This window comes from Lissotriton helveticus, chromosome 4_1, assembly GCF_964261635.1.
Source record: "Lissotriton helveticus chromosome 4_1, aLisHel1.1, whole genome shotgun sequence".
Taxonomy (NCBI): domain Eukaryota; kingdom Metazoa; phylum Chordata; class Amphibia; order Caudata; family Salamandridae; genus Lissotriton; species Lissotriton helveticus.
In genome coordinates, this window is record NC_136063.1 from 323553983 (window position 1) to 323576789 (window position 22807).

A 22807-nucleotide genomic window follows, 5' to 3' on the forward strand; every position below is an offset into this window, starting at 1 on the left:
CCGCTGAAATACACTGGCCGCAGAGGCCAGGCCGAATGGTAACCTCTTAAATTGGAACACACCCTCAATAGTCAAAAATGCAGTTAACTTCCTAGAATCTGGGTTCAATACTACTTGATGGTAAGCAGATCTTAAGTTTAACTTACTAAAAAACTTCACTTTGTCCATTAAGAGTACCATTTCTGATATGTTCGGTAAAGGAAACTGATCTACAATAATATTTTGGTTCAGTGACAGAAGGTCAACACAAAAACGAAGTTTGCCATCCTTCTTCTGCGTGACCACTATTGGGGAAAGCCACTCGGAGGCTTCCACTGGCTCAATTATGTCTTGACTTTGCAGGTCAACAAGCATCTCCTTGACCTCCTCACGCACAGCAACTGGAATCCTCCTAAGAGAATGCCTAACTGGAATGGCATCCTTACTAAGTTTAATTTCATGCATGTAACCCTCCAACTTACCTAAACCAGAACGAAAAACGTCACTAAATTTAGATAAGACAGAGTCAACATTATTAAAATCATCAATAACTAAGACCTTATCATCTCGGATCAAGGATAATGTTCAAATCATATTGTTGTATCCAACCTAAGATAGCTGGACCATCATCAGAGATGTACACTTTTCCAACAGCAGACCTGCCTTTAAACTCAAAAGTTGCATCCATGACTCCCTTTAGGTTAATAACTTCACCACCATATCCCTTAGGCGTTATGTCACTGTGTGCAAGTGAAAAATGAGGCCAACATTCAATGAATATACTGTAAAGAACAATCATAAACATGGATCCAGGATCAACCAAAAGCACTATTGAAACTCCATTTACAATAAAACTCGCCTATGGTCTTTGTAAAATTGTATGAGAATCGTCATCAACACAGAGAGACATGTCTCGAGGAACTATATCATCTTCCACAAAATTCACTCTATTGAAAAAAGGTGATTTGCAGGCTTTGCTAATGTGACCTCCTTTCCCACACTTGCAACAAGTTTTATCACGAGCAAAGCAACCTTGAAAATCAGCAGCATGAGACATGCTTCCACATCGGAAACAACCTACAAATCTACTTCTACCCCCAGATCCACCACTGATAAACTATGGTTTGGTAGATATGACTTTCAGTTTGACATCAGAATGTTTAACATCAGTAGAAGGACAATCTTTGTCAGTTTTATTGACGATGTTAACTGTCTCATCCTTCTTAAGTTCTAGAAGGCGCATTTCATCCATACACTGGTCAGATTCTTCCACCAGAGTTGGTTTCTTCCCTGCTCAAAGTTTTTGTTGCATCCTCTTATTTTTTGCATTGAACGATCAATTGATCTCTGATAGCCCCAAAGTCACACTTTAACGAAAGTTCTCTCAAGCGAGCAATCATTTGGTCCACAGTCTCTTTTTCCTTTTGTGGTACTGTATAGAATGTGTCTCTGCATCACTATATTCACTTGTTTACCAAAATATTTTTCCAACCTTAACTTCGCCTCATTATATGGATTATCCAGAGGTTGGCCATCCGCACCCATAAGTTCTGGTAAAAATTTTAAAATATGTTGGCCTGCTTTACCCAAAGAATTTAAAAGAATAGCTTTCCTTCTTGCAGCAGGAAATCTAAGACCATCAATGGCCTCTAAATAATTTTCAAAAAAACCTAACCACTCCTCCCATTCAATCGCTGGAATCTCACCTTCAATGAGAAATGCAGGAGGAGGGGAAATAGTGTAATTGGCTGTAGTTGCCATTTGTAAATACTAATATTACTAAATCACAAGTATTAGAAGAAACTCGCGGGATTAGGCCGAGGCAGGAATCCTGAAGTTGATCAAATGTTCTGTAACTATAAAAAAAATCCTTCGTATAAAACAATACAATGTTTCTAACGTAGTTGGCAGAAGCACCGTAATGTATAATGTGAACAGCGTGGTTGGCAAAAATAGTTGATGATACACGCTCTGTAACGAGAAATTAATGAATACGCGACTTATTTTTTGTGGGCATAAAGTTGGTTTAAAAAGCAATACAATTTCAATGACGTGTTTGGTAGAAGTATGCTAAATCCAATGCCAATATCGTGGTTGGCAAACTGTTGGTAAAATGGCCGCTTTACGTTGAACGTGATGACGCAAGGCTCGAAGAGAGATGACGCGTTCTATTGTTTGCGTGTGTATTAGTTCGTCTCGCGGCTAGACAACGGTACAGCAATATCAAAACAAAATTAAGTACCTTGAATCCAATAAAATGTTTGAAAGGTACACCACGAGAAAGAAGCCAATTTTGTAGAGCGCTGCCACCACCAAGGTCGTCAATCACCGTCGAAGGAAGAATGTTGCCGTTTCAGATGGACGAGTAGAGTCCAGGATCGTCGCCAAAATGTAGAAGCGGGTAACTCCAGGAGACCGCAGGTAAAAAGTTATTTATTTCTGTAATAAGGATATTGCGGTTAAGCCTCAAACATCCTGCCTCAGCAACCGCCTCAAGTGGAATACTACAAGTCACAATCTTCAGTACAGAACCCTAGGTCAACAGCATTCCAGAAGATGGCACATGGAGTATTGATGACCTCACTTGAAGCTGGCATAACATACAACAATTTCCTTATGCAAATCACTCTGCAAATAAAGGAGCCCTTTGATAACGCATTGGAAACATGGCATTTTTTATTTTAACCCAATCACTTTTGACAAGATTATACATCTTAATAATTTTTTAGACTTGTGCATTAATTTACTTTCATTTGTTTACCATATACAAAAATCTTAGCTTTTTCATACATCTTGGGATCAATGCAATTTGATCTATTGCGTTAACGATAAATCAGACTGTGTAATGTTACTTCAATATTCCAGAAGGTGAAAGCCCTGTTCAGTGTGGGTCACGATGATATGCCCACTATTTCTCTTTTTCTTGTTTTTACTTTTAACAGACATACACTTAGCAATTGCCATTTGAATTTCTTCAACAAACACAGCTGAGTCTCTCAGCAAGGTCATTTATATTAGGTGAATACAGAGGTGTGATTTTAGTACTGTACCTCAGCTTTGAAGAAAATCAGTGATCTTAAATTAAGTCAATTAAACACATTATACTCTGTAAAAAAACGTTCCTTCAAAGAATGCTAAAACCTTTTCCGTATTAGTGTCTTTGATGAACTTACACTATTAAAATGGAAAAATAGTCGACTGGAATTAAAATATATTTACAATTAGAACCCAATGTGAAGTACACAAAGAAAATCCATCAAGAGAAGCGGTCATGGACCTTCAGAAACAACAGGAACAAGTAGCAAGCCGCAGCTCTTTAAGCATTAGTCTGAGTAAGCACAATTAATGCAATTCTTCTCAAAATAGCTTTTCATGACATCCATATCAGACCACCAATACATTTCTCTGATTAATTTCTTAGTGTCCAGTCTCTCCCAAGTGACCTTTCTGAGCAATTCCAAAAATGTCCAACCTGAGACCTGCGGATTAAAATTAAATTCCTTTGAAGGACAATATCTCGCTCCTTTTGAATCCACCCACAATGAATAGGTGAAACAAGAAATATGGTCTTGGATGGGATGTGTTTCCTACATTGGTGGGAAGCACATGGCTTTTTTTAAATACCCCTCACACACCAAAAGGGCCCTTGGTGTCATGCTTCATCAGAGGGATCTTCGCACCCCTCTACGGAGTGCGGCATGCTGCTAACCAACGGATACGTGGGATTACTTGATGTAACCACTATGTGTAGTGTGAGAGGGTGTGTGTGGTAGGGTCAGAACCCGTCGACCGGGTTGGAATTATCACCGGTTATTAGCATTACTCTTCACGCCTACTTCAGCCCTGATGAGTCACAGGTATCACCCTGTTTGACGAACCACATGTCGACTGGCGTTGTATGTTCTGAAGAAAAGATCAACATAAAACAACATGTTTGTCACACCACCGGTGTCGACTTACTTTGTTGTAACTTGCTCAGTATCAATACTGTTATTTGTACGTGTGCCCAGTACCTGCTAGGCGTTGTGTTTTGTTCCTAAGGAGAGAATAGTCCAACAATATATTAAAAATGATAAGATAACTCATTTTTGCGTATTTGTAAATTAATGTCAGAAACTCAAATGCCAGACTATACGGACTCACCTCAGTTTTAGAATTTGTTTGAGAGGGTGGAAACTAATTGATCGTAAAGCAAAAAAAACAAAAAGAAATAGCAGATTAGAAGTCACTCGCCTTTCTACTGAGATCTGGCAGTTGTTTCCTAGTGGGAGCCAGAAAGTCCTGTCTGCAGACTGGCACAGTGGGGTGAAAGGGAATTTCACAAAAACGCTCAAGGGTCAGAACTATAATGACCAGCACAGATTTTCACTATTGGTAAGTGCCTATTTAGCAGATGATTCTAATTAGTGTGCATTTAAATAGGGGCAACCGTAGCTCACCAGTTGACGCATACATTGTCCAGGACGTTTGGAGACTCACCTATACTCATACTAGTAAGTAATGGCAGGCCCACTTACGCTCGTTTTTTTTACTTAATTTTGTATTGCCTGGCTTAATTCAACTGCACTTTAAACAGGGGCGGTTGCATTTGTATTCGCATTAGACAGTCGATAATACATTTGGGCTAACAGTTAATCGTGGACCCGGTTTTGACTGACATACGGGACATCAAACGGCTCACTTTTCTGTCACATTATTTCCAATGTTTTTTCTAATATCATAAATAAAGAGACGGCTTCAGGTTTGTTAAATAATGCACCTTATGAAATTGTTTATGCTGTTATTTAAGTTACACGCTGTAAAATAGATATAGTTGCCGTGAACAACAGCCGGCTTTAGGATCGCTAAACATTGCACCTATTTAAACTGTCTGTGCCGTTATTTATGTCATCACATTGTGCAATAAACGTAGCGGCTCAGAACTTGTGTATTCTTCGAGCCGATGAATATATGTGAAAGGCATCATGTCCTATGCACGAATCTTGTCAATGCGGCTCTTTACTGGGGGCTTATTATCGGCCTTTCAAATATATCGGAAAGGCTTTAGGCACTTTACAAATCCCATGTCTTTAAAAATAATTAGGAATGCACAGAATATGTTCCCCATGATAAGTTGTGACCTATTCAAATGGGTATTTTAGATTATGAGGACAAATCAGGATATGCAAATATAACTCGACTATTAGATTATTTCATCCATACTGATAGGATCCTCACTTCCACTTAGTGGTATCTTGTACTTTATACTACCACAACCATACATATATATAGAGCCACACACATTGTTTTTACTGTTCTTTAAATCTTTTTTATATATATAATTATGTGCAGGCGCTGGCCACGAGACACTAATCTTTTAGCCGCGAATAAAAGAACAGGAAATAAAAGAACAGGAGGTACCTTCCCTATGTTGTACTGATTGTCTTGAGGCCTACGCGCCGGATATATCAATGTGAATGTAAGTTTTTAATTTCATTATATGCTAGATGGAGGTTATGTCTCTTTAATATGGGAATGTAACACATACTGTTATTAGTCTGTAATGGTCACATATTGGATAAATAGAATAGAACTGTTCTTCTCTCTTCTTTTTTGACATAAGACAGGACTGTTCTTTTTCGTTCCTTTTATATCAAGGGAGAATGTATCTTTACTGTAACAGCCGCTTCCCGGGTTGCAAATATGTCAACCTTACATTAAACATATCTATGCCATCCCGAGTACCATATGCAACCACAATGTAATGTACCATATTGTATATACAAAAACAGTCATCATTGTTGAATTGTGGCATATAGTGTATTTCAATCTAAGAACTGTGATTTGGTAAAACTGTATTATCTCACCTTTAGATATCAGACCAGAACACGTAGAGATTATATGGTGGCTGACGCTAACTAGGAATTCTGTCAGAAACATTAACTTTGAGGTATGATATAAGGTATTATTTTATGTAAATGCAATGAGTTTTTTGTATCTACAGAATAGTTGTCAATTTGACAGTTAATTGTATCGTGGGGCAACAGTTCCACATATAATCTGTGTAGATCCCATTACAAACTTCGCTAACAAGAAGGTAGTCCTTTTAGTATGCCTCCTCCCGTTTTTGCTCTTGAAACCACCTTAATCTACATGGTAATACATTTATCAAGAATGGTGAATTTGACTTCCCTTTCCACTTTTACAAAATAAATACTTTAAGGTTCTGAGACAAGAGTATAAGAACCTACTCAGTTTTTCACAATAATACATGACTTAAAAGATGTGACGTGTATGTTTTTAACTTTTGCTATTTGTAAAAAATGTGTGCATTTTGTATTGTATTGTAATATGTATGTTTTTTTTATATAAATTGCTTTTAGCCCTGAAGAAGTCACGGATGTGACGAAACGCGTTGGCAACAAGCAATGTTGTGAATTTTAACTAAGAACTTGAATAAAGAAAATTGAAAAATCTACAATCAACTCGTTTTTTGAAATTCTTATGCGAGGGAAGTTTGTCTAAATATCTATTATTACTGTGAAATATAGAAATTGGATAAATCAAATACGTGTCTATAAACCATCAGTGCGGGTCAATTTTCCATGATGGGTGAAAGGGAATTGGTGGCTCTAGCACTGTGCACTTATACAAGACACATGTTGCATGAAAAACTATGGAATTGATAGAGCGCTTATAGCACTCTAAATTGTATGGGTGCGCAATACTCAGGGTTTAAACACAGTCACATGTATTTTTATCGTTTGCTGTGTTTCATGATTATTAAGATGCATTTATTCAGGTTATATTAGCTTAAAAATGTAGTGTGCACATTAAAGAGGCCTTTGTATGCATTAAAGAAATGTATCATTCCTGTATGTGTAATGTACAGGATGAAATTATACTCGTGCAATGTAATTCGTATTTAGTTTAAGTTGACTGAATTGTAGGCCCAAACTGTAGGTTGTTTTGAGTTTCGTTTCTCCTTGGTTGCTCAGGAATTATAAGTAAATGAATCCTTTTTGTGCTCGAAGACAGTGTGTTCTCATCCTACTGGAGGTGCAGGAATTCGACCTTGTTATTCTTAGATTTAAGGAGATACCCAGAATGTCTTTGACGAAGTCTGAAAGGTGAGAAGGGAGGATGCCTTTCGTGTCTGGGGTATCTGGGAACCAAGGCCACTGGAATTAGAGTCAAATTAATTCAAGCTTCAGTGGAAACGTACTGAAAGATGGTGTAAATGGAAAAGTTTACCATGTGATGTATTGTGGGTTGAACATTGTCTTTTTGTATGATGCGCAGGGACAGATTCAGGAGACTTCTGCTTATTTATTTTGACAGGAATACTTCTTAGGAAGTCAACACGTGCTGACACCTTTGGGATAAGATATTATGAAAATAGGTAGGGCTCTCATTTAGAGCAAAGTAGGGAAATATACTATTGTTTTACTCTAAAATGAAAGAATTGGACTCAGCTTCTATACTTTGTTGCATTTTGATTTTGGAGTTCATCATATTATGCCTTTTATGCCGAATTAATTATATACGTGAACTCGGCTATGTATTGATTTTTATGTATCTATATACTCTAATATTGAGGTGTGTTATATTCAATTATTTTTGGCCTCATAATAAATCCACAAAACTGGAATTCGGAGTCTGTGGTCCTTTAAAGCAGGTCTAAATTAAAAGTATAATCTTGAATTGCTTTACTCCCTTCCACACTTTTTAGCAGGCAATAAAATACCAGCGGCCTTGAACTTAGTAGGGAAGGTAAGGAGCAAAAATAGCGTCACCAGAATCATAACAATTGGAAAACAACAAAAATGATTACAGTAAAAAAAAGAAAAGTGAAGTAAAACATGTGAGATGTACGACAGACTGAATCGCTGACATGGATACATTTCAGTTGTGAAAGGGCTTCTAAAGCAGTTAAGTACATCTACATAACAATGCACCAGTAGGCACCACTGCAAACAGCTGTCAGCAGCTGAAGACACACTTTCCCCTAACAGCGTATATTACGCATCCACAAAATAGCCCTGTCAAGCTGCCCAGTGCGAGTTGCTCATTCAGTCCAGGTTTTTCTTTGCATTCTGGTATGCTTAGTCCTGAATTCAAGCTAGAATAAACAGTACTAGAATAACCGAAAATGCAATGAAAAGAACTAGATAGGCATGGAATTTGAGAGAACGGACAACAGATAAAAATCAAATCAGTACCTGCTACATTTTCTAGTGCACTGGAACATGAAGCTATTAGGCCATGATCAAACATCTTTGTCAAACAAACATCTGGAAGAATTCTGTAGCCCCACCGCTCACAGTGAGAGGCTGTGTAGTTCCCATTTAGTCACCTGACATTTGGTGACATTGGGCTTTGGAAGAGACTGCTGAAGCTCAAGCAGCAACACGGATGATGTAGTACTGAAGCATCTGTGTGGCATATTGTTACTCAGAAGTGTGATTTAAACACAAACCCACTGACACTGATCGATAAACAGTGCACATGGATTTTGAGGAACTATGTTCCAGGCTGCTGCTCTTTTTGTTCACTGTTACTGTGTGCCAGAAAAAACGAGTGTTTGTTAGTCTGCGTTGTTTATGTACTATTAACCACGTAAATCATTATCATGAGTGAAACATATCTCCAGCAAGAAGGGCCAGATAAGAAACATTTCCAAAAGATCGTCATCTCTTTTAGAGCGCTTTGGTGGGTTTCACGGTTTACCTAAATTGAAAACAGAAGCTGTGTGTGGATCTCAAGGAGAAGGGCTGCTATCAAGCAAATCCTGGTGCTGCACAAATAGAGGTTTCTGTGAGACGGCTTGATTAAGTGCTCAGTGTTAGCAGTTACAATGAGTGTAGGGAGGACGCAGGATGAGATCTCAGGGGCTTCTCGTCACCTCACTTTGCTAATGACTTGTGCCGTGAAATACTACACACACTACAGCATGATTTGACAAATGTAATAATCTTGTGTAGAATTAGCTTTCTCAGTAACACTTCATGCATGTAACAGAGTCTCAAACACTGTTGTTTCACATGCTTAGTAGTGTCAGTGCTCTACTCCTGAAATGCATGTAGCGGAGCCGGTGTGTATTTTATTAAGGTATGTCTGCCTGCTAGGGGAAAGCCACTGGAAAAGAGGCATCACAACTCATCAGCCGAAAGAGGAATCACAACTCATCAGCCTCGTATTAGCAAAGCAGACATCATCAAATGGAGGCACACATGGTACATTTACTGTTTGGGATGCAGCACTTTCTAAAGCTTGGGGCACCGGTAGAAAGAATGCTTATTGGAGAAGAGTACACTAATTGTGTACACTGAACCTGCTTAAACTCCCATGAATGGTGAGCCAAACCTTGACATCTGCAAGCCCTTTCACAGAAGCACACACCACCAGTGTGTTAAATAGTATTCTGCACTTTCAATTGTAATCCGTACAAAAGTGACAACACAGATAAATAGGCAAATGGTCATGCGTAAAGACAGAATTTAAATGTAAACAGACAAACTATATTCTACAGAAATACAGTTCAAAGGTGTGAAAGAGTTCATTCTTCCACATTGTTGCTCTTTTAATTAGCCTAAAGATCCAGATTTGGTGTACTAACACATGCAAACGAATGCATGTGTTAGTACACTAAATCTGGAGGCTTTCTTGAAGGATTAGACCAGATTGAATGTAACGAAATAATTGAATTTATGTGACTCGAATATGAATAGCAAACTATCCATTTCTGGACTTCTACCACATAAAAAAAGTTTTTTTTTAAAAAAGAGATTCATACCTCTATTGGAATAGGATCTAGTCCAGCACAGTTCTCAATGCATTTGTCATAGACTAGTCTTAGCTTCCTGAAGAGTACCGACAACTGGCGGAGATGTTCTTGCAGCTTTCCCAGCCTGTCCTGGTATGTCCCCGTGTGATAAGTGACACCATTTGGCAGCTTGAATTCCAAAGTAACAAGACAGCGCATGAGAAACAATCATAAAGCCAAAGCAATTAAAGTCAAAGCAAACAGCTTGATACAAAAGTTGAAGACATAATTAAACTTACAGCATAAACTAACAAATTATAATAAAGCATGTTTTCATTGAATAGCTCTTGTATACTGGAAGTACTCACTTACGGGTGAGAATTTTATAAGATACGCACTGTTTCTTGGACTCACAACAACACTACCGATCCTAGCTGTCAACAGAGAGAACAGGGTAAACTATGCTGCTTCAAGAACATATCATGAGAGTCAAGGTAAGATGACAGTAAAGGCGTACGTGGATGGAATACAACATTTATGGTTATTTCAGTTGATGTAAACTGTTACTAAAAAACTGCTACAAATCGATTCTAGCTATAGTCAAGTATGGAAATAAATACAAGAAAATAAAGAAATGTACAATTTTGCTAGTTTCAAGCGATGTTTTCACATACAGCAGAATTTAATGATTGGCCTATGCTGGTACTACACTCACTCAAGAACAAACCAGCAATTACGTTCCAAGTTAAGAAACAAGGTTGACAATAAGAATTATTGTTACAAGAAAGCAAAGGGTATGTATCCTCATATTTTTCTATCTCAGATTAGGAAATATTTTACAACTTTTATCAAAAACTCATTAATTTAACAACTTTTCATAGGTGAAAGGACCAAACCTGAATCTTACTTAGAGACTACAAACACAAATATAAATTTTAAGGTACCATAATCCAATGGTAAGAAGTCTGACAGTTAGTTGTGAACAGTGGGAGTCCGTCACCAAAAATAAGTCTGCCACTTTATTTTTTCTGGGAACAAAGTACCCCATTGTAGCACTTAACTCTAGCAGGGTAGCTAAGCAGAGCAGTCCAAGGACTACTCTGGGGAGGTGCTGTGTGCTAGTACCCCTAGCATTTTTTTACTAGACAACAACAATACTCAAATCATTGTCCATTCAGTGCTTTTTCTTATAAAAAAGAGAAGTACGTTACTATACACACTAGTTTACATACTTTGCATAAGTATAAACATATACAATTAGGTAGCCCTGGAACCATCATCATCACGACCCCCTTCACCTCTACTAGATGCAATATCAGATTATAAGGAGGTATCTTTATCCTTAAGACAGGCCTATTGCTTTTGTGAGGGGTTACCACAATATTAAAAGCAGAAAGCGTTATAGTTAAGCATTACAACACCACGATGTTCATGGCTATAGTACTAACAATCAATAGTATTCGTTATAAAGTCAAATCAAACATTGTCAACCATCAACACTGTCAATTAAGCATTGCACTGAATAAGGTGTCCCAGGGTCATATTTATACTTCTACTGTGCTTCTTGTGCAGCTTTAGAGCTAACCAGGGCAAGAAGCCGGTGCTGGAATTGGAAATACTTTATTCCGTGAACCCACAAATTGGGGGTCAAGGTGTGGCAACAAAAAGGGGGTCGAGTCACGGTGGGTAGAATCGCAAGAATCCGCTCAACAGTCAAAATATACTTTTTTGTTATCTGCTACAAAGAACAACCAGCAAGGAGAAACACAACACTTGGGGGTATATGTATGTAATTTACATTTTGCGATTCTCAAATAGCAATTTTTAAGGAATCGCTATTTGAGAATTGCAAAATGGAATGTATGTAATAAATCGTTATTTTTTTGCGAATCTCTAGAATTCCGTAATTGCGATTTGCAAATTGCGAATCTCAATTAAGGAAGGAGTGTCCCAATCATTCCTATGGGCCAAGAGGCCCATAGGAATGAATGGGGATACATTCTCAAATTGCGAATTTCTCCTCTGCCCTGCTGCCTCGCACTAAATTGTAATTTGAGAAACACAATTCCAAGTGTGCCAGGGTGTCCAAAGGACACCTGTTGCACCCCTGGAATGTGCACGTAAGGGCATGTCTGTGCGCCACATGGCACTGAAATTTTTAAAAAAATGCATTTTAACAGGAAATCGAAAAATACCATCTACTTGGAGTAGGCGGTATTTTGCAATTCCTTAAGCCAAAATCGCAATTTGCAAGGCACCCCTACATAGCATTTAAGGAATCGCAAAAATGCGATTCCTTAAATGCTTGAGCAAAATAAGGAATCGCAAAGGCTTCTTACATATGCCCCTAAATCCGTTCCAGCTTAACTATTTGCAAAGGCTGGATTTTAAAATATCTTTTTGGGTTAAGGCATGTGCTACAGAGAGCTCTGTGTGCCCAGTAAGGCTCAGGGAATAACAATAGTAAAACTAATAATGGCAAGATAACTCCGGTGGTTAATGTACTTGCTGGAGGAATCCGTTTTGTTGAGTCACAGTTTTGACTCAAAGTAGCATAGAGGGTTAATGTGCCTCCTGCAAAGCACATTGTGTAACATGCAGATGACATACTCTTATTTATGAAGATAGGTAAGTGGGTTACTGCTTTTGACAGATCCTTTAATTACATGCGGTTCACAAATTGCAATCCTTCTAATACAGCACAGCGACCTATGAGACATGGGTTTATAACTTTATTGTTTCTCCTCAACCTGTTATTATATATAAATAGGGTTTCTTTGTGGAATAATCTCATTAGTACAGACACCCTAAACACTGCGTTAAGTTATAAATCCTGACGTTGTGCTTCCTCCTCCATTAACTCTTAACATACAAGGTCTACCATTTAACGCTGATGTGAGACTACCACACCAGGAAACTCACATTGCTTTAACCACTTGGATGCTAAGGTATGTCCAACGATTTCAGTGTAATTTCCATTGAAATGAATGGGCACTCCATGACGAGCTGAGCTCGTCATGAGCGTCCAAGGGGTTAAGTAACATCCTGTACATTGATTTGCACACTTATATACTTTATTGACATGGGTTTAGAACCCTATTATTTCTTCTCAATCTATTATAAGGCTGCTTAAAAGGATTTCTTTGCAGAATAATAGTACATCTGGCAGCCCACCGAAACACAATCAAGCCGGTGGTGGTACCCCTGCTCACTCTTGGGGAACTATAACAAAAATGTGCACGCAGAAAGGACAATGTAAACATTCTTTTTTATTTAAGTGCCCCATAATTTTATGCAACTGCCCAGGCACTGTACTAAACCTTTTGTGGGCATGCTGGAAGAGCTATTAAAATGACAGGAGAACCGTGAATGGGTAGAAGCTCTTCTTAAGCCCCTTCTCTGCTCTTTTCCTCCCACCTATTCAAAGCAGGCTTGAGGCATGGGCGAGCGACCCAGGGCGCAAACCTTAAGAGGGGCTTAAGGAACCATGCAGACCGCTGAGTCTCTGTCACTGAACTACAGTGATTCAAATTAAAGTGCTTTCACTCATTTTTTAAGTCTCGCCTACGCATCTCACATGCGCTGATAGGAAAAAGACCTTTTGTAATCTCTTCAGTTTTTTCCCTAAAAACGTGCACGCGTTGCATTTCTTTCAATGGCAACGTGTCCACGTTTGACGATTCCCTTGCGGGAGCGAGCTTTGACACCATATGTTTCTAATTAACTCGCAAATATATAGTGCCTTGCTCGCTCCCGCAAGGGAAACAGGCGCAGGACCCCTCCTCTCTCCCCTGCCGCCTCGCACCAAGTTTTTTTTTACTTGGAGCGCGAGATGCTCGCACTTGTTGTAATCTTATGCCCTGCTACAGGAACCCATTTCCGGGGCCTGTGACCCCTGCCTTTGACCTTCCTGTTCTGTTGCCCAATCCACGTATGTTAGACCCGGCTTCCTGGGCACCAGGGCACTCAGGGGTAACTGCGCTCCAATCGCATCAACTGGAGTGTTCCCTCACTGATGTCCTGGGGCCTCAGTACTAAAGGACCCAAAACTGGATAACCAAGTACTCCTCTCCAGCACTTGACTCTCTCAGGGTAGCGAGACAGAGCAGTCCAAGGCTTACTCAAGGAGGTGAGGTGGGTTTAGACATTCAGAATACAGTGTAAACCGTACCACCAGCTGATAAACTCAATGTCCAGTCAGTGCTTTACTTTTTATAAAAGAAAAGTACTTTAATACACATAAGATAATTATTCTACACATAAAGCTAGGATAAACAGTGAAAACCAGAAGTCTCTACAACCCTCTGGGGCAGAGTTCTGACCCCAAACAGTATTATAGCGCCTAGACGCCAAGCACTATAAAAACACAGTTAACACGAAAACACACAGTAAGCATTGCATATTACAGATCATGTTACACAGGGCTGTTCTCATTCACTAGAGCCTTGATACCAAACTTTGTATTGAAAGGATATAGTTTGAGCATATGATGCGAAGTCAAATGGTCGTGATCAGCCCCATAACCCCCCACCCAAAGCAACAGAAGTGCCCTCCCATTGTGAGTGAGGACACCGCTCTAGTGGTGTCAGGGATCTGATCAAAGGTGCTGGATGTCTTGGCACAGTTTACTGGAGTCCCACTAGTCCAGTAGCCACTGGCTAGCTGAAGAAGGGTAGTGGCTGGACAGAGTGCCAGTTGACCCTGATACCCTCAGAGTTCACAAAAAGTAAGGTGGGGGTCTGCTTCACAGGCCTCTCTTCCCAGTTACTGCTTGTACAGGCTCCCACAGCGCAAGGGAGGAGCCTAGAGGGGATTTGATCTCACCTTCAAAGACTAGAATCAAGCATCCTCCTCTCTCTGGCTCTCGTCCTGTGCTGCAAGCTTCTTTCCACCAGCCTCTGTGATGTGCTTACAAACAGCTGGTCCTTAATGACCGCAGTGAACAGAGTCTTATCTTCTGCCTTCACACCGCCGGGGTCCGTGCCTGGCTATCTTCTCTGTCATAGCCCAGTCTTTGAACAACAGCTGACCACTCAGGCCAGACTTTTATCACCTCTGATTGATAGGCTCATCCAATCAGAGGGTCTGCTACTTTTTACACCTCCAATCACAGACCATTCACCGCGTGTTCAATGCATGGGTAAATCATGTAGCAGGTCGTGTTCCGGTATGAGGCTGCGCAACCCTCTAGAGAGGAATTTTAATTAACTCCAGCCCAGGAGGCCCTGACAAGTGAGGGAGGGTCCTATCCACACAGTTAGTGCAGCTAAACCCAGATAAGAGCTGAGGGTCTCCCCCAGCCCACCAGGCCTTTCCAAGGAAATAGGGAGGGGGACGGGGGAGCTGGGATGTCCAGCAGGACAGCTCGCATTCCTCACACTGGCTCAAATCCCCATTCTTCCCCTGTACACCCACGGGCTCTCAAACACACATCAGTCAGACAAAGGCAACAGGCCCACAGGCATGGAAAACTGCACAGACTTGGTCAGGAGGGTACCTAGGGACTCACCCCTCCTGACTATAGATTTATTGCTGCCACCACTGTCAGTCTACCACAGCCTTAATAGAGAGGGCAGTAGCCACTCTCTGAAAAATAGGGGTGCACTAGGCATGCCCCCTCGACCTCAGAGCCAAGCTCTAGGGTCTCAATCCAGGTAAACAGGGAGACCCCTCAGTGGACATGTATGATTGTCATGCTCACTGAGGTAGGGATCTAGAAACTATACAGTAGCTTTTTGAGTGACTTGCCTGGAGATTAGCATAAGGCAGGGGAAGCACTCTCTCCAGAGACATGCAGGAGACTTCCCGTCCCAACAACGTAAATAGCTGCTATACTACCTGCTGCTTGCGTCACCCCTCCTGTTTTAAGGTGCATCTACCAGTGCCCCTTTGGCCACGGTGGCTCGGTACTCCATGCCACATGTGCCCACTTTCCCTAATGCCATGTCCCGCGCTCCTCTCCTGCAGGACCGCCTGTAACTGTTCACGCCTTGCGTGCTCCCCTAGCCCTGCTGCCAATCCCGGGCTGGTATGTCCAGTGGACTCTTGCCATCCTGGAAGTACCTCCTACCCACCCTGGTACCTATTCCCATCAAAGCTGCCAGTGCCCTGCTCCATGCCGCCTCCCTGGGCGTCCTATCCCGCAGACCGGGCCGGCTCCCAATCCACATCCGTGTGACAGGAGGGCGCAGATAACAAAGGCCTGTCTGCCCTAGAGGGCAGCGCTGATCAAACAGGCTGGCCTGGCTTACACATTCAGGGCCCACTTCACACCCAGCAGCACTATAAGTAACAAGCCACTAGAGTGTCATTTGCAGGCTTTGTTAAAACAACTCGCCATCTCGGGAAAAGGAGCAACAACATCAAATGAATCTCGTTATGTGTCGCCGCCCTCGATCACGGGCAGCTTTGAGGCCTGGTCGCCATTGATGCCTTGTTTGAAGCCGGCCTGACAGGCCTCAAATCAATGGTGCTGTGATCTTAACTGATAGCCCCAATACACAACATTCAGGTAGGGCTGGGAAAGGCCCTGGTAGGGTGCTTCTAGTAAGAAAACAAATGCTCCAGACCCAGGAAGCCTTTACTTGCCCAAAAAAGACTCCTGAAATCTCTGCCCATTTTCTCCAGAGAAATCTCAAGACCGGTTATTTCATGCATTTGCGGTTCTGTAGCATATACCTTTCCAAAAGACAGGGTGTCTAAGCATTGCACAGCATCGAAAGGCATATTTATTCGTTAACTATAACATTATATAAGGCAAGCATAATCTTCAAATAATACGATACAGAAATTCTTGTGCGGTATGTAAATGACAAATAATAATACTACTGCAAAGGCAATCCACATAGTAGGTTACATGAGTCATAACATCAGGGTGGAGGATGTCAGAGTAATTCGGGAGTTATATACTAATATTTAGCATGAGCGCTCTCATAACATAAAAAATAAAAATTGGAAAAAAGTATTCCTCATTAAAAATAGCCCTGCGGTGTAGTACGACCCTTGGTAAATATAGGCCTTAACTCGTAAATAAAGTTCCAAGTAGTTTTAATGCATGGGCAAAGTGGGCAGTTGCCCAGGGCCCCCACCTTCCAAGGGCCCCATCTAAAGTGAATGGAAGAGTTAAACTAGCAGCCATAATAACGTTGCTCAGAAAAAACTACTTTTTTTCTAATCTACCCCCCAGTGTGCGCTAATGATTCGTCCAGTCTCAACACTCGCACTATAGGGCAGTTGGTGGAAATTTCATTAAATGTAAGCTTTCTGTGCCTTTTTTGACTCCGTATTTCACCTCACACCTTCTACTTTAACACGCTCTCATGACCTCTCTATCTTTACTACTTTATGTACCTTGAACTTCTCTTTCAGCTCGCTCTATTTCACATTTGTCTACCTCAATTCAATATAACTTTATTCGGTCTAAAAACAATACGTCATAAAAGTACATACAAAAAATTGCACGTGGCTGTAATCAGACTTAAAACAAGTATTGGCATAGCCAATAGGTCTCGCCTTTGGGACCTTATAAGTGTTTAGCCATGCAACAGCTGATGTTGTTGCACAAAGGATATTGTGCTGCATAACTAAATACATATAAGGTCCCAAAAGCTAGACTTATTGGCTACGCCCACCATCAACTCATCAGAGAAACGAGGAAAAAAGCGATTGAAGACAGAATCTCCACCCACGCACACAACAGCAAGGAACTCTTCAGCATCATCAAGGAGTTCGCCCAACCCACCAGCGAGTCTACCGACATCCCTCCCTCACAAGACCTCTGCGACAAACTCAGCATCTTTTTCCACCACAAAATCAAGAGCATCTACGACAACTTCGACGAAGACAACCAACACACTGAACCCTCACCAACCACCCCCGACACCCGGAAACCAGCGATTGATGACTGGACAGCCCTCACCACCGAAGACACACTGAAGACAATGAAGTCAATCCACTCAGGGGCCCCCACGGACCCCTGCCCCCACCACATCTTCAACAGAGCCGCCAACACCATAGCACCCATGCTCCGCCAAACCATCAACCGCTCCCTGGCGACCGCCTCATTCCCCGACGACTGGAAACACGCCGAGGTCAACCCCCTCCTAAAGAAACCCTCAGCGGACCCCACCGACCTCAAAAACTACAGACCCATCTCCCTGCTCCCGTTCCCAGCGAAAGTCATCGAGAAAGCCATCAACAGCCAACTCGCCACATTCATTAAAGAACACAACATCCTCGACTCCTCCCAATCCGGCTTCAGAAAAAACCACAGTACGGAAACCGCCCTCCTCGCCGCAACAGACGACATCCGCACCTTACTGGACGAAGGAGAAACAGTAGCCCTCATCCTCCTCGACCTATCAGCGGCGTTCGACACAGTCTCCCACCGCACCCTAATACGCAGACTCTACGATGCAGGAATCCAGGACAAGGCCCTCGACTGGATCTGCTCCTTCCTCTCCGGCAGGACGCAGCGGGTCAGACTCCCCCTTTCCTCTCGGACCCCACACCTATCACCTGCGGAGTCCCCCAGGGCTCCTCCCTCAGCCCGACACTCTTCAACGTCTACATGGCTCCACTTGCCCCCATCGTCAGAACCTACGGACTCAACATCGTGTCATATGCAGACGACACCCAGCTCATCCTCTCTCCCTATCCAACGAGCCCAACACCGCCAGACGCAACTTTCGAGAAGGCATGGAAGCCGTCGCCAAATGGATGAAAAACAGCTGCCTACAACTAAACACCAACAAAACAGAAGTACTCATCATGGGCCCAAACCCCGACGCCTGGAGTGACACCTGGTGGCCCACCGCCCTCGGAAACCCGCCAACCCCCACAGACCACGCACGCAACCTGGGAATCATCCTGGACTCCGAGCTCAAAATGGACCGCCAGATCAACTCTGTCTCATCTTCCTGCTTCCACACCCTCCGCCTCCTTCGTAAGACCTTCAAATGGATCCCCCTCGAACACCGAAAGACAGTCACTCACGCCCTGGTCACCAGCAGACTCGACTACGGCAACGCACTCTACGCCGGAATAAACAAAAACCTCATCCGCAAGCTACAGAACATCCAGAACGCCGCCGCAAGACTGGTCCTCAACCTGCCAAAACACTGCCACATCTCCCAGCACCTGCGCACACTCCACTGGCTCCCCGTCGAGGCAAGAATCACCTTTAAGATGCTCACCCACGCACACAAGGCCCTCCACGGCACCGGACCAGCATACCTGAACAGCCGACTCAAATTCCACGCACCCCAAAGGACCCTACGATCAGCCCAGCTTTCCTACGCTGTGGACCCCCGCACCAGAAAGACCAGATCGGGAGGCCTCTCCTTCTCCTTCCTCGCGGCCAAAGCATGGAACGCCCTTTCGCTCCACCTCAGACAGACAACATTGCTCCCCATCTTCGCAAGAAACCTCAAAACCTGGCTCTTCGACAGACCCCCTCCTTGATGGAATGGAACCTGCACCCCCCCCCCCCCCCCAACTCCCCCCACCCCTAGCGCCTTGAGACCCTTACGGGTGAGTAGTCGCGCTTTAACAAACTCCTGATTGATTGATTGATTGCCAATGCTTTATTAACGTGCTGATAGCGCGGTTTTAAACACCCTATTAATCTGCTTTCTCGCTCTCACTTCTCCCTTTCACACCCTGCTGTTACACACTATTCCGCTCCCACAAACAACTGGACACCAGCGTGTGGAGGTAATCTGAGGAGGTGCAGAGTATATACGTTTAGAGGCTAGCCAGAACTGTAATGTAATCATCCAGAATAGCTCTGAACACGAAAGGAGCTCCCTGCCCTTCTGTCTCGTTTTATTCATCAGCAGCAGGGAGGGTGCCAGATCTCTTTCCGCCCAGGGCGCTATCCTCTGCCTATAACACACCTCTTACCCCCGTGTGTCACCTGCATATTCCGCAGCAGCTGGAAGATCTCCATGGTGCGACACACAATGTCCTGTACCGCCTCTTGCCCTATGCGGCACAGGGACGCTGTGTTGACTTCTCGGGCGGCTGCCGCGGCCTGCTGTGCACCAGGGAACGGCCCCGATGCCATGCCGGCACCAGCTAACGGAGGTGTTGCCATCAGGACTAGTAACTAGTGGCCATTACAACACGAAAAGACCCGCTGTGAGCGAATCACGTGTCAAGCGCAATTACAGGACTATCTCAGTAACCCTCGCCTCTGAATGGTGGAAGTCTTTTTGCAATCCCTTTTCCCGATTAGTCCACTGATGACAAAGGGCGGGCCCATTGCGGTGGTTGGAAAGGAAAGGTGGAAGGCGGGACGAAGCTGAGGCACGCTGAACCAACCAGCGACACTGTTACAGAATATTTTCCATTCAACGTAGTTCTCCACCCGGAACTTGTAGATGGCAAGGAGCGTGTTTGTTTCCTTTCGCTCCAATTCTTACTTAGCAGTTTCATCAATGTAACTGTGTTTGGCTGCAAACGACCTCAAAGATTAGCTGTGCTCTTTCGCACATCCGAAGTATTCCGTTGTGGGCGGACCTGTCCTTTAGGCTTAAACAATCTATTTGATAGCCATACCGGATTTCACCCGCACTAGGCTTGATATACCGGCCGGAACAAATGACGGCCGGTACATGACTAATAATCAAAGAAGGCAGAAAAGACGTTACCAATGAATATTTAACGATTGTGTTTAAAGTCCTATTTCGTATCGAGCTCGGGCCTCTGCAGACTTTTCGAACAACAGGCTGTTTTTATTTTTCCTGGACAGGTGACTGTTATAACGAAGATGGGTCCTTGTAGGTTATGAGTATATGTTTATTTAACTTGTATTCAGGTGAAGACCCACCAGGAGCATCCTCCTTGCTGCTCAGCCGATTCCTTCAAATGACCGTCTATCCAAACGCAAACACTCTCAACATTCTCTATGACCTCACACGCTGGCTAAGCAGCAGGGTCATGGAACTCTGGGGAGGAGATGCATAGTAACCAAGAAAAGTAACAACAGTGACTACCCTAACAGTAACGCTCAAGTTTTGAGAATTCATAAGTGAGATCTAATTACCATACTTGATTACATTTTAGTCTGTTATGTACAAGAAACTTTACAACAAATGAAGAAAAGTTACTTTTGGTTGAAAAGGAGACCAATGCTTCGTAAAAATAGCAGAGAAGCTGTATGATGTGTAGTAATGTGTATACTTTTGTATTTGCTGTATTGACGGGCGCTGTGCACAATCTGTTCCTTGAGCCAGCCAAAGTCATTAGGATGCTGTTAAGAACGTTTTGTGTGTCTGGAAGTTGGTCACTGGTCATTGCTCATTATACGCTGCTCCGCTGTTGGGGGACTATTGACTTAATAAACCTACCTTGCAAGTTATCCTGCATGTCCTCGTTACATCATTTTTGGCGATGAGGATGGCATAAAGGATACTTATTTATATATAATTAATTTCTGCTGTTTTATGTTAGTCGAACGGTCCAAAGGTGTTAGATTGCTTTATTGTGGAGCATTCTTACTTAGGTGAATAAAAAAATATAATGTATTGTTAAAATAAGCTACATAAGCGCAACATTTATAGCAGTGGTTAGTGCTAATATTAGCGAGTAAAAGAGCCAAAGTGGAGATGCTGAAACAATACAATTCACCCAGCTGGGGTAATAAGATTGAATAGAACTATGGTATAAACTACTTCTAGACATAAATGTCGAAAACAGGCATGTGATCTGTAGGGGGCTGCAAAAGCAAAGGACACGAATTTCAGTGATTTTGTGGGTGGGATAAAGGCAAAAAAAAACATTCATTCGAAAAAGGGAGGAGTAAAGAGAGAGTAGGGATGCTCAAGGCAAGAGAAGAGATAGAGGGCTTCCAAAAGGGCATGTCATAAGGACTAAGTATAGGGTATAGAATTAAAAGAGTAAGATAGAGCAGGGCAATGCAGGGAACCTTAAAGCGGAATTGTGACATGAAATGTGGCACAAAAGAATTACGATTTAAAAAAAAAAAAGATTACTTGAGAACCAGATTTGAAGTGTCTTAGGAGAAGAAAAAGCTTCAACTCTTTAAATGTTACAAGAGAGTGAGGGGTACATAGAGCCTTTGGGAGTGACTTCCAGAGTCCCCACAAACTCCCTGGAAATTGAGGCATATTTGTCTCTTTTTGAAAAAGCCAGAGGGTAAAGGAGAAGTGTTTCTGTCCTACACGCACATTGTTTACCTCTATAAGTTTTCAGCTTTCCTGCCAGGTAAATGTAAGATTTATGGGTCACTGAAATCATCTTGAATTTTGATGTGGGATCTAAAACATTTTGACCATATGTAGGAAAGTGGAGTATTTTGCAATGATGCTGGTTTGGTTTCACTGTAGCACTCTCACAATACCCCAAAGATGGTCCTTGGATTCACAATAATAAATCCTTAGCTCAGTCCAGGTAGTTTGGCAAAGAGCAGCCAGGCTTTTCTAGAGGATCATGTGTTAAATATTTCTGAGTATCAACATGGATGATAAGTAACTGACACAACTCGAAAGAAACCTGACACCAATTTATACAACTAAAACAGATTTGTATATATAATTTAGACACCAAAACGAAGACAATCTGATAAATATAACTGGAGTTGTGGATTTTAGAAGGAAAAAGAAATCAGTGCAGATCAATACTGCAAAACATTAACATTTCGATCAATGGTAACAAGCACTAGTGGTAATCGGTCCCTTGCAGGTCGAGGTGCATGGAACCCACTGGGGATGAGGTGGGTAAGGTGATGCAGGTCCAGGACACGACAGTTAGTTGAATTTTACCTGGCTCGTAGGACCCAGGTTCAGAATTGGTCTGGCTGTCCCTGATGCTAAAGCAGGAGATGCAGGGGAGCTGGTAGGTGGTGGGTTGTCATCCATTCTTGAACAGTCTACGGAGTTTGAGAGAGGTGAGAATTATGGTTTGGGGGACAGATCTTGAGTTATAGCTGTGTCCCCTTAGTATGTTGATGGTGTAATAGGCCTGATTTCCCAAGGATTTCACGAAGTGCCTCATTACGAACAGTGAGATAATATCTGCAATGAAACCTGCCCATATTTACTGGATGAAGTATATGCAGAA

General features: G+C 42.4%; 1 protein-coding gene across 1 annotated transcript in view; it reads right to left on the reverse strand.

Moving 5' to 3' along the window:
- Positions 1-19893, reverse strand: part of MED30 (mediator complex subunit 30) — a 43417-nt gene extending 23524 nt beyond the window's left edge. The window contains exons 1-2 of the mRNA XM_078686857.1: positions 19641-19893; positions 9755-9913 (exon numbers count right to left, since the gene is read on the reverse strand). Of these exons, the coding sequence (XP_078542983.1) occupies positions 9755-9913; positions 19641-19820 (339 nt within the window). The 5' untranslated portion in view covers positions 19821-19893. The remainder of the gene's footprint in view (positions 1-9754; positions 9914-19640) is intronic.
- Positions 19894-22807: the final 2914 nt, after the last annotated feature.